General features: G+C 48.0%; 1 protein-coding gene across 1 annotated transcript; it reads right to left on the bottom strand.

The window, feature by feature from the left end:
* Positions 1-904: 904 nt before the first annotated feature.
* Positions 905-2,413, bottom strand: LOC136356662 (uncharacterized). Its single transcript, XM_066310904.1, has 2 exons — positions 1,754-2,413; positions 905-1,033 (listed from the first exon to the last, which is right to left on the bottom strand). Exons 1-2 carry the CDS (start codon positions 2,411-2,413, stop codon positions 905-907), a joined length of 789 nt encoding a protein of 262 aa, XP_066167001.1.
* Between the last annotated feature and the right edge of the window lie 12,373 nt (positions 2,414-14,786).

Below are 14,786 nucleotides of genomic sequence, written 5' to 3'. Positions count from 1 at the left end.
CCAGTCTATGGACTGGCGTTGGCCTTCTTGGTAGTATTCGTACCCTGTGACAGATATCTTAGGAAAAAGGTATAATGTAGCGAAAGATTTGTGTAAAAAACTGTAAGAAGTATTTTGTGAAATAGAAAAGAAATCTATCTTTAACAGATGTTTCTTACTCTGGATGTCGTGTGTAAGAGTGCGTTCTCAGTTCACGACTTTAGTCAGCCGTTTGAGTCGTACACTCTCCCTAGCCCCTAGCCTTGTCGTCGGAGGAATTTTCTCGGAGGATAAGGCTCTTGGACCTTTGACCCGCCTTGGTTGAATAAGCTCTGATCCTAGTCCCCAGCCATGAAGTTGGAAAGTTGATTTCTGATTTCACGGCTTGGTTAATACGCACGGCGAGAACTCTTACACGACCAGATCTTACATGGTCTTTCATCTCTACAGGATCTGACAAGGCCTTATCGGCTCTGGGTGTCCCCAGCCGAAGATCCCTTAGGTTCCTCGGAGGCCTTGTCAAGACGGCGTAAAGGGACATGAGGACATGTTTCAACGCTAGGTGTCATTAGGGTAAGGGATCATTGGGCAAAAACACTTTGATTGTGACATGGGCCTAAGACTAGGCTTTATTGATACTGTAAGGTGTCTTACAGGTACGGATGGCATTGAGTCATACATAGAATTTACGTAGTTGGTCAATATTCCAAGAATTTGCTAACTCGCGACCTTCGCCGTCTGCAATTTTGAATGCGCCTGGACGTAAGACTTGTGTGATCGTGTAGGGTCCTTACCATTTGGGTGAGAGCTTGTTCCGCCCTACTTGGCTTTGAACCCGTCGGAGGACATAGTCACTGATCGAAAGTATGCGTGCTCGGATGCGCTTCTCGTGGTAACGGCGGAGTGCCTGTTGATAGCTGGCTGCTCAAATGGCAACTCGTTCACGATGCTCCTCGAGAAGATTTACATCGATGTCCCACTGTTCCTCCTGGTCCTCGTCGGAGTGCTTCTGTACTCGTGTACTCTGATGTCGTAGCTCGTCGGGGAGCATAGCCTCAGAGCCATACACGAGAAAGAAGGGTGTTTCCTTGTTAGACGTTGTCGGTGTGGTGCGTACGGCCCATAGTACTGATGGGAGTTCTTCAACCCATTTTTTGTCGTGTGACATGAGTCTGTCGTAGACGCGGGTTTTTATCCCTTGTAGTACTATGCTGTTTGCCCTCTCGACTTGTCTGTTGCTTTGAGGGTGAGAGTCCGAGGCGAAGCATATTTTGACCCCCAGCCCGATGCAGTAATCCTGGAAATCGGCGCTGATGAACTGGGAGCCGTTGTCAGTTATGATGCGGTGCGGTAGCCCGTATCTGCAAAATATCCCTTTGATGAATTTGATGGCGTTGTCGGCCTTGATTTCCCCCGTGGGTACTGCTTCGATCCATTTGGTGAACTTGTCGATCGCCACGAATAGGAATCTGTAGCCGCCCTATCCTCGTGGGAATGGCCCAAGTATATCGAGCCCCCAGCACGAGAACGGCCAAGTCAGAGGGATAGTCTGGAGCGCTTGCGCGGGTAGCTTTGTGTGTTTATTGTGGAATTGACAGGCTTCACATTGCTGGACCATGTCGCATGCATCTTTAAGGGCGGTTGGCCAGAAAAAACCTTGTCGAAAAGCTTTCCCGACCAATGTCCAGCCGGCGGCGTGTGACACACAAATGCCTTCATGTATATCGAGGAGGAGGTGTTTGCCGTCGTCGGACGAGACACATTTGAGAAGTACCCCGTTTGACGCTTTCTTGTATAGATCATTGCCGACCATACAGTAGATCTTTGCTTTACGGGTTATTTTCTCAGCCTCTATATCGTCCTCTGGCAACTCCTCGCTGTTGATGAATTTGATTAGTGGGATGTGCCAGTTGTCTGTGGTCTCGATATCGGCAACGGCGCGTTCTGCCTTGGTGACCTCCGAGCTAATGTCGGGGGTGTCCGGGCTAACTTCGCCGCTAACCTCTTTCACTGATGGCTTCGTCCGGATGTCGAGAAAAGTGCCGGGCTTGAGCGGTTCTCGTCTGGACGCACGTCGTGCTAGGTCGTCTTGCTCGATGTTGTCCTTGCGGTAGATGTGTCGGACCTCGATCCCATCAAACATTTTCTCTAGCTTACTGACTTCTGCGAGATACTTGGATAACTCGGGGTTAGAGCATTTATAATCTTTGTGCACCTGGTTCGCGACTAGCTCGAAGTCCCCTTTGACGATTAGTCGCTTGACCCCAAGTGCAGCTGCAGCTCTTATCCCGGCGAGTAGTCCTTCGTATTCTACTATGTTATTGGTCGCCCTGAAGTTGAGGTGAATTGCGTGCTTGAATTGATCTCCAGAGGGAGATGTCAAGATAAATCCTGCCCCTGCTCCTTGGCTGTTGAGTGCGCCATCGAACGCCATTGTCCATGTTTCGTTGTCGACTTGGTTGTCTGATTTGTTATCTGGCATAGTCCAATCGGCAATGAAATCGGCGAGTACCTGGGACTTGATGGCTGTTCGTGGCACAAAGTGGACATCAAACTGGCTCAGCTCGACTACCCATTTCGCAATGCAGCCGACAACGTCTTTGTTTCTCACAACTTCGCCGAGAGGGAAGGAGGAGACGACTGTGACTCTGTGGGCTTGAAAGTAGTGGCGTAGCTTCCTTGATGTCATGATGACCGCGTAAAGCAGCTTTTGGATCTGTGGGTATCTTGTCTTTGCGTCGTGGAGAGCTTCGCTGACGTAATAGACTGGTCGTTGTACTTTCTCTCTCTCGACAACAATGACGGTGCTAACGGAATATGGCGTGGCAGCGATATAGAGGAATAATTCTTCATTAGGTTGGGGAGCAACAAGTACAGGGCGGTTTGATAGGTAGCGCTTGAGTGCAACGAATGCCTCTTCGGCTTCCTGTGTCTATACAAATTTGTCTTGTTTCTTCAAAAGAGCGAAGAAAGGTTGTGCTCATTCTCCCATCCTAACGACAAACCTGCTCAGTGCCGCCATGCATCTGGTTAGCTTTTGTACCTCCTTGAGTCTTGTGGGCGACTTCATGTTCTCGATTGCCTTGATCTTCTCGAGGTTTGCTTCTATTCCTCTGCCAGAAACAAGGAATCCGAGCAGCTTGCCCGACGGTACTCCGAACGTGCACTTCTCTGGATTGAGCATGAGGCGATATCGTCGGAGGTTGTCGAACGTTTGCCGCAGATCGTCAATCAATGAGTCGCCTGTCTTGGTTTTGACAACGATGTCGTCGACGTATGCCTCGACATTGTTGCCGAGCTGGTCCCTAAGTGCGCCCTGGACCATGCGCTGGAAGGTATTCCCTGCGGTTATCAGTCCGAACGACATCTTAACATAGCAAAATACCCCGAACGGCGTGATGAATGTTGTCTTCTCTTCATCCTCTTTTGCCATGCTGATTTGGTGGTAGCCAGAGTAAGCGTCGAGGAAGCTCAACAGCTCGCAGCCGGCTGTTGAATCCACCAGTTGATCTATTCGAGGGAGAGGGAAGTGATCCTTGGGGCACGCCTTATTGAGGTCGGTGAAGTCGACGCACATTCTCCATTTTCCGTTGGCCTTCCGCACCATGACTGGATTGGCTAGCCACTCTGGATGAAGTACTTCTCTGATGAAGCCGGCTTTGAGAAGTTTGTCGAGCTCTTCTCGTATGGCTTGTTTTCGGTCTGGTGCAAATCTCCGCAGTCTTTGCTTTACTGGCTTGGCATCGGGTCGCATCATGAGTTTGTGCTCAATCACCTCCCTGGGGACCCCCGGCATGTCGGACGGCTGCCAAGCGAACACGTCGGCATTATCGCGGAGGAAGGTGATGAGCGCGAGTTCCTATTTCTCAATTAGTGTCGCCCCGATTTTGACGGTCTTGTTGGGGTTGGCACTGGAGAGTGGAACAATCTTGATGGCGCCGTCCGGTTTCGGCGTCTTGTTTGTCTTGCTCACTTTCTTGGGTGGCTCAGTCGTGGCGGGTGGGCTGGGCGTTTGCTCGACCATGTCGAGGCTCCGCTTGTCGCACTGTACCTCCAGCTTTGCGTTCCCTTGAATAGTGATTGTTCCCTTCGGTCCCGGCATCTTGAGCACTTGATACGCGTAGTGAGATGCGGCCATGAACTTCGCAAGTGCAGTTCTCCCGATGATGGCGTTGTAAGTTGTATCGAATTCAGCTACATCAAAGGTGATCTGCTCTGTTCGAAAGTTGTTGGCTTGGCCGAAAGTCACGGGCAACGTAATCTTGCCTAATGGTCTGGACGATGATTGGGGAGTAATTCCGTGGAAGGGTTGATCGGTTGGTGTCAACTCGCTTTACGGAATTCCCATCGCGTCCAAAGTGCTGGCGAAAAGAAGATTGATTGAGCTGCCACCGTCGATAAGGACTCGCGCTACCTTGATGTTCCGAATAGTGGGTTCGACCACGATCGGATATCGTCCTGGGATGACGGCGGTCTTGGGGTGATCTTCTTCCGAGAACTCTATCCTCTGTTCAGACCACTTCATCTTGGGTGCAGCCCCCTGCCATGTCGAACAGACTTCACGTTCCACTTTCTTGTATTTCCGCTTTGAGGAGTATGTTGTGGAACCGCTGAAGATGTGTGAAACGTGGAGGTCGGAGTCTGGATACGCTGAATCCGATTCGTGAGGAACCGCCTCCTCGTTCTTCTCGATCACGCGTACTTGCTTGCCTTTTTCAAATGTGATGTGTTTCTCGAGCGATTTTTTGAAAACAGGGCAATCTTCCAGAGAATGTATGTTCGTCTTGTGTATGGGGCACCATGCTTTCTTTATGTCGCTACTTTGTGGGTCTGGGCGCTTGGGAGGGTTCGCGTATTCTGCTGCGAGGACTTCCGCTTGAGCTTTCCTTTTCCCATTTTTGCGATTCTTCTTCTTGCTTGACTCAGATGCGTCCGTGGCTGGTTTCTTCTCTCCCCCGGTCTTCGGCTTATCGTTCTTGCGTCTTAGCGCATCATCTGCATGGGCGCATCGCTCAACAATCTCGAACAATCTCCGAGTAGTTGTGATGCGTCTTGTCGCCAACTCCTAGGTAGTGTAGCGATCTCTGACACCGGATTTGAAGGCGCGAATTACAGAAGCATCAGTGATTTTGGGGATTGTATTTCTGCACTCGTTGAAGCGCCGAACGTATTCCCTCAATGATTCACCCGAGTTCTGTGTCAACGCGTGTAGGTCATCTTTGATCGCGTGGTGCTTGTATGTTCCTTGGAAATTGGCGACGAACTGCTGCCACAGGTCTGCCCATGAAGAGATTGAGTAGGGAGGAAGATGCATCAGCCATGAACGTGCAGAACCTTTCAACACTGTTGGTAAATAATTCGCAAACGCGTTGTCGTCTGCTCCGGCAGCGTAGAGTACTGTGGAGTAGACTTGAAGGAACTCCTCTGGGTCGGTGCTCCCATCATTCAACAGCGTAGAGTACTTTTCTATTGCTCCAGGTCGGAATCTCTCAGGCCATAGGACATCTCGCAGGAAACGACAGAAAGCCCTACACCCAGCGTTAGGGGCGGTGGGTTGTCGGCGGTCGTGTGTCCTTCGTGGATGTCTGCCTGACGATGAGGAGGACGCGGATGATGACGATGACAATGGGTCGCTTGGTTCCGGCGTACGATTACGAGGATGTCGGCCTGGATCTCGGGAATCCTGTCGTCGTCTCCCGCTGTTGTCTCGGCGCCGATCTCCGTCATCATCGTCGTTATGGCGACGGCCTCGACCAATATTGTCTGGCACCCGTCGTTCGCGATCGTTGTGATCGTGGTGGTTGTCCTGGTCTCGGTCCTCGTTTGAGCGGTCTCCTCGATTTCCATTATCATGGCGCCATGAAGAGACATGACGCCGAGAACGATTCACATTGTCTCGTGTGCGTCGTGCTTCTCGGTGGCTGTTGATTTGATCTCAGAGATCGCCAGTGCCGCGAGGTGGAGGGGTAGCTCGTTGAGGTGATTCCCTTCGTTCCGGGTCTTCACCATTGGCATCGCCAATTGGTGGCTGCTCCGGGTGCGCTGCGGTAGCGGCTTCTTCGAATGCATTGCTGAGGTTGGTCACTGATTCCCGTAGTCGTTCTGTCCAACGCTCGAGGTCATCGTTCAGAACGGGATCGTAGGGAGTTTCCCTCAGTATAGCTTGAACGGCCCTAATGTGCTGGGCTGGAGTAGTCGATTGATTCCCCGCTTCTGCGTTGGCGTGCGCTGACATGCCAACGTCATCGATGGCCAATACCTCCCGCGGCGCGCTCGTTGTCGATGACCCATAGTCTTCGAGAAGGTGTAAGACTAATGGTTCGTGAGGATCGATATCGATTACCCCAACGAATCGATCTGAAGTTGGAGTCGCTCCTTGTTCCATGCCGTTATCCCTGATGGGGACGTATAATTTAGGAGACGGAGCTTTCATGGTGCCGAGAAAGACCTTGCAGCTTGAGAGGTCGTGATTCTTTGTCTTGTGAATAGGACAATAGACATCACGAGTTGGAGAAGTACGCTGAATTCCACGTTCTTTGCAGGCGCGAATTTCAGCGCGGACGTTGAGGAAAACCCAGCAGGCTTGCAGAGTGTGTTTCCTGGTTTTGTGGATAGGACACCAGGACCTTGTGGCTTCGGAAGTCATCTTCGTCAGCTCGCGGTTCATGTCGGAAGGACAATGTTTGGCCGTATCAGAATCCTTCTCGAGCTCGGATGTTGTCGATGCTCCATTCTCCGTCTCGGCGGGACAATTTTTCGACATGGAGTCGCCTTGGCTTGTAGCCACTGTGTTCTCGTGTCCGGTCATTGGGGGACCGGTTGAGATCGGCATTGTGGTGTAAACCAGGAAGACGATTTCACTGACTTGAGTCCACACCAGCATCGTTGAAGCAGGGAGTACTTGGCTGAGGTTGGTGTTGACGCTGTTGTCGACGAAGCTGGATGACATAATAGTAGAACCTTGAGCACCAAGTCCCCCTACCTGGCGCGCCACTGTCGACGAGTGGTACCCGTAGACCGGATATAGAGGGTATTGGGGTACGTTGGTACAAGGATCTATGTAATACGACATTAAGCAAACAAAAGACGAGAATTATACTGGTTCAGGCCCCTTGATAGGTAATAGCCCTAATCCAGTCGATGTGGGATTATATAGTGGAAAACACAGGTTACAAAGGGAACAGTGGAACTTGTCGGATCCGGCGAGATCGTAGTCGAGTTGGTTCGACTAGATCTTGATGGCTTGGCTCCTTGCAGGCTCCGGCTTCGTAGGCTGTGTGGGTTGTGTTGGCTCTGAGATTCGATCCCTTGCAGGCTCCCCGGGGGGTCCCTTTTATATCGCAGGTCTGGAGGTTTCCAAGTAGAACTCGAAGGTATCAGACCTTATACGATACGTCAACGACCCAGTCTTGTCCGAGTAGGATTCTTCCAATCTATAGATTTCGTGAAGGATTTCCTTAGAATATGCAGGAAGTATCCGTATGCGCGTGGGTATACCATACCGATATGTGACGTATATCGAAGGGTAAAGGGTATGCCTAACCCGTAACCCTGACAGACCTCACCTCTTCTACTGACAATCTTATAAGATCCCACAAAACGCGGTGCCAATTTTCCTTTGGTGTGAAAACGATGAACACCCCGAAGAGGCGTGACATGAAGGTACACATGATCTCCTTCCTCGAAACTTAAATCCCTACGACGATTATCAGCATAACTCTTATGACGAGACTGAGCTATACGCAATCTTTCTTGAATGATCTTTACCTTCTCTTCTGCTTCCCTCAGGATATCGGTCCCGAAAACCTGACGTTCTCCCGTTTGATCCCACAACAGCGGAGTGCGGCACTTCCGACCATACAGTGCTTCATAAGGAGCCATTTGGAGACTAGCTTGATAACTGTTGTTGTATGAGAATTCCGCGTAAGGCAGATTCTTATCCCAACTTCCACCGAAGTCTAAAGCACAAGCTCTCAATATGTCTTCCAAAATCTGATTTACCCTTTCAGTTTGTCCGTCTGTTTGTGGATGATAAGCGGTACTAAAGTTCAGCTTGGAACCCACCTCTTCCTGAAGCTTCTTCTAAAACTTTGAAGTAAATTGGCTACCTCGATTGGATACTATTTTCTTAGGAACACCATGCAAACACACAATCCTTGCCATATACAATTCCACCAAACGGCTTCCGGAATATGTTGTCCTCACCGGGATGAAATGAGCCACTTTGGTAAGTCTGTCGACTATCACCCAAATAGAGTCATGGCCCGATGACGTTCTGGGTAGACCAGTGATGAAATCCATCCCAATTTCCTCCCACTTCCATTCTGGTATTTTCAAAGGTTGCAGCAAACCTGCGGGTTTCTGATGTTCTGCCTTGACTCGCTAACAAACATCACACACAGCTACATACTCCGCTATCTCACGCTTCATACTTGCCCACCAAAATTTCTCCTTGAGATCTTGGTACATCTTGGTACTACCAGGGTGAATGGAGTATAAAGTGTCATGAGCTTCCTTCAAGATTGCATCTTTCAACTCCTTGTTCTCTGGGACACAAATTCTCTCGCCCAACCATACGGTTCCTTGCTCATCTTCCAAATACCCAATAGCCTTTCCTCTTCTCATGTTCTTCTTAATCTCTTGAATATTAGGATCATTGATTTGAGCTTCTCTAACCTGGTCGATGAGAGTGGGCTTCGCTTCTAATCCTGCAACGAAACCTCTACTGACAATTCCCAAATTCAATCTTTCAAATTCCTTGCATAATTCCCACGGCAACTGTCGTCCTTCCGTAGCATTGCAATAGCCTTTTCTGCTGAGAGCATCTGCTACAACATTAGCCTTTCCTGGGTGATAATGAATTCCCATGTCATAATCCTTAATCAGTTCCAACCATCTTCGCTGCCTCATGTTCAGATCTGGCTGGGTGAAGATATACTTCAAACTCTTGTAATCCGTGTACACCTCCGTACGAGTACCAAAGAGGTAGTGACGCCAAATCTTCAACGCATGAACCACTGCGGCTAACTCAAGATCATGAGTAGGGTAGTTCTTCTCATGCGGACGTAACTGACGAGATGCATAGGCAACCACCTTCCCATCTTGCATCAGAACACAACCTAACCCAAGCTTAGATGCATCGCAATACACTTGGAAACCCTTCTTTGGATCAGGCAAAATGAAAATGGGTGCTGATATTAAGCGACTTTTCAACTCTTGAAAACTCTGCTCGCATTCTTCTGACCACTTGTACTTCACATCTTTCTGAAGCAGTCATGTCATGGGCTTAGCAATCTTGGAAAAATTCTCTATGAACCTTCGGTAATAGCTTGCAAGACACAGGAAACTGCGAATCTCTGAGACTGTCTTCGGTTGATTCCAGTTGGTTACTGATTCCACATTACTCGGATCAACGGCAACTCCTCCGGCTGAGATGACGTGTCCAAGGAACTTTACTTTAGACAACCAAAATTCACACTTGCTAAACTTGGCATACAATTGATGTTCTCGTAACTTCTCTAGTGCAAGGCGAAGATGCTCTTCATGCTCTTCTTTAGTTCAAGAGTAGATAAGAATGTCATCAATAAAGACCACCACGAACTTGTCCAGGTATTCCATAAACACCTTATTCATCAAGTTCATGAAGAAAGCGGGGGCATTGGTAAGTCCAAAAGATATAACAGTACATTCAAACAACCCATATCGAGTGGTAAAAGCCGTCTTAGGTATATCTTCCTCTTTGATCCTTAACTGATGATACCCTGATCGAAGATCGATCTTGGAGAAAACGGTGGCACCTTTGAGTTGATCGAACAAATCATCAATTCTAGGCAGTGGGTACTTATTCTTGATAGTCACATCATTTAGTGCACAGTAATCCACACACATCCTCTGGGTATGGTCTTTCTTCTCCACAAAAATGACTGGAGCTCCCCATGGAGACGAACTTGGTCTAATGTATCCTTTTTGAAGCAAATCATCTACTTGCCTCTTGACCTCTGCTAATTCATTGGCTGCCATTCTATAAGGTCTCTTATGGATTGGAGTTGTTCCTGGTACCAGATCTATTCTGAATTCTATATCTCTTTTAGGCGACATGCCAGGTAAATCATCCGGGAACACATCTGGGTAGTCCCGTACTATGGGAATCTCTTCCAAAGTTACTTGGTTCAGACTTGACCTTAAAGGCTCAGAAGGCAATGCATGAACAGTTACAACTTGACCATCATTGCTGGTGAGAGTTACTTTTCTATTGGCATAGTCTATCACACCTTTATATCGGGCTAACCAGTCCATCCCTAGGATGACATCAAGGTCTTTGGATTCTAATAGAATAAGGTTAGCCAGAAATGGTACTCCTTGAATCTCTATTCTGACAGAGGGGCTACGTTGTGATGAGAGTGCTTGGTTACTCGGGGTACTAACCATCAAAGGACATCTAAGATCTTCTATCTCCATCCCATGATTTCACGCAAAAATCATAGACAAAAATGAATGTGTAGCACCAGAATCAAAAAGCACTGTTGCAGGAACTGAGTTAATAGGGAACGTACCCAAAATCACATCTCGAGCACCTTGGGCTTCTGCAGCAGCAACATGATTGACACGAGCCTTTGACGCTGGTGCGGTGGAGTTGTTCTGTGCAGGGACAACCTTCACGCGTTGGGGCTTCGGACACTTGTCAGAATAATGACCTGGTTCCCCACAGTTAAAGCACACTCCTGGCTTGTTTCCTTACTCCCTCTTGGCAGGCTGGTGCTGGGCTGGAGTTGCAACAGGACGTGGAGCTTGGTTGCGGTTGTTGTTGCCAGCATTGTTGTTGTAGAACTGACTCTGCGGACGAACAACTGACGAAGACCCTCCATGTGACACTGCCTGAGGTCCCATAGCAAGACGCGGCCTCTGACTATTCCCCTACTGAGCTTTGAAGTGAGCAATCCTGCGTTTCTTCTGTTCCATTCGGTTGTACTTATCCTCCTGGCGAATGGCCTTATCCACCAACTTCTGGAAATCAGAATAATCCCCAGTCATTAGTGGGTAAGAAAGCTCATCATTCAGTCCTTCCAAGAACTTCTCTTGACGCTCTTCATCTGTACGTACATCCTCTGGAGCATAACAGGCCAGACGATTAAATTCATGCAGATATTCAGTGACACAGCGAGATCCCTGAGTGAGTGCCCTGAACTCCTTCTTCTTGAGAGACACCACTCCCGAGGGTATGTGAGTCTTCCGGAAAGTAGCAGTGAACTCAAGCCAAGTGATTGGTTCCGTAGTGGTCCTGTTGAGACGGAAGTGATCCCACCACTCAGAGGCAGGGCCATGAAGCTGATGTGAAGCAAAGGAGACTTTTTCTTGATCATTGCACTGAAGCAGGTCCAACTTCTTTTCTATGGCATGCAGCCAATCACCAGCCTCAACGGGATTGGTAGTGCTGGAAAAAGTGGGCGGCCTCACACGAAGAAATTCTGCTAACTTGTTCTGGGGAGGTGCATGATTGTTCCCCTGGTTTTGCTGGTTCTGGAGTTGCTGCATCATCATGTTCATGAGCTGTGCCTGTTGAGCCAGGACTTGGGCAAGCGTGGGATTCTCTCCATTGTTGTTGTTGTTGTTGGGGCCGTTCCCATTGCTGCGAGTAAGCACCATCTGGCATAGACAGGAGCACAAGAAGAGAAACAAGGGAGAAAACTATTTAGGACGGGGAATTAATTTCTACTAATTTGACTTTTATTGATCTTAACTGAGTTTTATTATTACATATATCTAAAGACTCTCACACCACTTAACTCACCAACTTCCTAACACTTGAAAGCAAACAAACGCATGCATTTACATCCCACCAATGATGTAAACCACATGCAAGACCCACACACACAACCAAACTTAAACAAGCAAACTAACACAACGATCTAAGGCAACGACTTAACAAGACATCTAGGTCTTCCGGGCATCGGAGTTGATTGAAGGCTCGTCCTCATCATCTTGGGTAGCCCCCCACTCGACCTTTGAATGGGTGCGCTTCGAATCTTTTCCATCATCATCACTTACGTTAACGACAGGAGGATCCGCTGAAACTGGGGCAGCTTCTTCTTCTTCCACCACACGAACCTTAGGCGCCAACTGGTAGCGAGGGACAAATAGAGCTCTCTTCCTTGCGGTAAGACGAACCCTGGCCTTTTGTGGTGGTGCTTCTCCCTTCAATGCGGCTAATTCCTTCTCCAACCGATCAACCTTGTCCTCCAGCTTGCAGTTCTTACCACGATTCCGATCTTCGCGATCTTGAGCAGCTATCACGACTTCAGCGTGGGACTCATCCATGGCCCACAGCATCTCAACCAAATGCCTTGTGGTAGCATCATTCTCAATCCCTGCAGGTTCAAGATAGCTGCCACAGTCACTTCCCTGGGGTTGGAGAGGATGGTAGCGATACTCAGTGTCGGCCAACTGATCACTGTAGCGGTCGCAGAGCTCTCCTATGGTGATCCTTGCCACCTCCTGACAGGCATGAAGATAGTTTCCCCCTCCAGCCTCGAACATCACCGATGGGATATCTTCACGATTACTGTTCAAGGTGATCTTGACACGGCACTTCTCTTCATCACGATCATGAGGAATCTGGGCATACAAAGGGGCAGTCCCGAATCCTATGGCGAAGGACATCGTACACAACTCCTGGACAAATCCCTCAGAACCGAACAAGTACTCAGGCTTGAAGCACGGCATCTAAAGACAAGTGAAAGGAGGGAGTTAAGACATTTATCCAACAAATCGATAATAGAGTGCAATTAATATTCTAATTAATAAGCGAATATAAAGTCATTACAGAGGTAGATAGTTCCTCTCAAACAATAAAGTTCTAAGTAGCGGAATATAAAATAAACAGCGCAGGCGACTCCATCCCACAAGCAGTTTGACCAGGGCTACGCCTAATCCTCCACACCTTCGGCATGACTGTAGAACTCCTCCTCTGATGAATGATTGCAAGGTGAGTATATGACATACTCAACAAGCCACGCAGCAAATATGCAAATGCAAGGGATAACAAAGGATGGCATAATATAGTCTCATTTGCATAAATGGCATTTAATAAATACTTCAGAATTTAATAAAACAGTAAAGTATTTAATTAAACAATATTAATCCAACGCTATACAACACACCCATTGCATAGGCCCAACCATTCTGAACAACCAATCCCGGCTGCACAGTTCTATCTCCAAACTAGGAATATACCATTCCAAACCAGGAGCTAAACAAATTATTTTCATCATCATTTATTATGGTGTGAAATATGAGACTAATCACGAAAGACAAGTGAAAGAGGTGTACCACTGTACCCACAAGACACAACCTCAGCATCAAGTCAACCATGCGTCGCGATACTTAACAAGTACCCGAAAAGAGATTGTGACAATACCCTTCGCATAACACAATTCAAAGAAAGTGAAGTATTTAATAAAATTTTATCTGGCCCACTTTTATATTGGAATTTATTATTTAAAATTAGATCTTTTCTTCTAGGCTTTTAAAATCATTTCTAATAATTCCATTTAAACAACAATTTATAAATTTAGGATTTTCAGGGTGTGACACATCTGCTTCCGCACCTGCGCCATCACTACCGCCTTCGGCCCCTGCTACCTCTGTGCAGGTGCCGAACACGGTTGACATGGCGAAGGCGGCTGCGGCGGCGAGGGCACTCCAGACCAGGGCGGAGATCCTTCCGACAAGCCAACTGCTGGTGCCCCAAGCCGCTCCGTCACAGCTGGCAGCGGCCCCAACTGCGCTCGCCGCTGTGCAAGCCCAAGTCAACTCTGACCCCCAGACACAAACCAAAGCCGACATGGAAGCCATGCGACAGAACATGACACGACTCCAAGACATGCTTTGCCAAATGCAAGAACAGCATCAAGCGTACTGTCACGCCCGGAAATTCACTAGTAATTTCCGAACTTATTTGTGCATAAAATCCTCGTCCAGGAATCAGCCGAGGTACACAAACTGACAATTTAATATACAAATCCATCATAATAATAACGTTACACACTTACAAAAGAAAAGAAAACAGCAGCGAAATAACGGTCTAGCGATGGCTTCAGCTCCACTCCCACAGGCAGCTCAACTGGGGTATAAGCCAAACGTCTTCTCCTTCTGGATCCTTTTTCTTCAACTGAGGTTGATTGATTATTGCAAGAATGAGCATATGACATACTCAACAAGCCACACAGCAAATATGCAAGTGCACAAGGATACCAAAGGATGGCATAATATAGGCTCATTTGCAAAAGCAGCATTTAGCAAAACATTTAAGAGAAGTAAAACAGTGGAGTAATTAATCAGAAATTTTAATCAACACTGAACAACACACCCATGCTGCACAGGCCCAACCATCCTGAACAACCATACCCGGCTGTACAGATCTAACTCCAAACCAGGAGCTAAGCAAATTATTACTAGGTATAACATCCATAATTATTGTGAGAGGTGTGAGACTAATCACGAAAAACATTGCTCAACCCGCCCATAACCGCGGGCATGGTTATTCGAATAGTTTTACTCTGGCCAGAGGTGTACCACTGTACCCACAAGACACAGCCTCAACATCATGTCTACCATGCGTCGCGATACTGGAAAGTACCCGAATAGAGGCTGTGACAATACCCTCTGCACAACACAACTCACCACAGTGCACCATTCCTGGATCATAATCACCCCTTTATAAAACAAGGCATGGACTCCCCAGTGACCCCCGTGGGCTTATCTCCGCCACTTCTCAGTCTGGTGCTCCGCAATGAACCATGCTATACAAA

Source organism: Oryza sativa, chromosome 5, assembly GCF_034140825.1.
Source record: "Oryza sativa Japonica Group chromosome 5, ASM3414082v1".
In the NCBI taxonomy this organism is placed as follows: domain Eukaryota; kingdom Viridiplantae; phylum Streptophyta; class Magnoliopsida; order Poales; family Poaceae; genus Oryza; species Oryza sativa.
This window is presented reverse-complemented; position numbering and strand designations above follow the sequence as displayed.

Coding starts and splice junctions, on each gene's coding strand:
- LOC136356662 (XM_066310904.1), bottom strand. CDS start 2,413: ATGGCGTTCGATGGCGCACTCAACAGCCAAGGAGCAGGGGCAGGATTT. Junction 1,034..1,753: donor ACAAGAAAGCGTCAAACGGG/GTACTTCTCAAA, acceptor TATGGCTCTGAG/GCTATGCTCCCCGACGAGCT.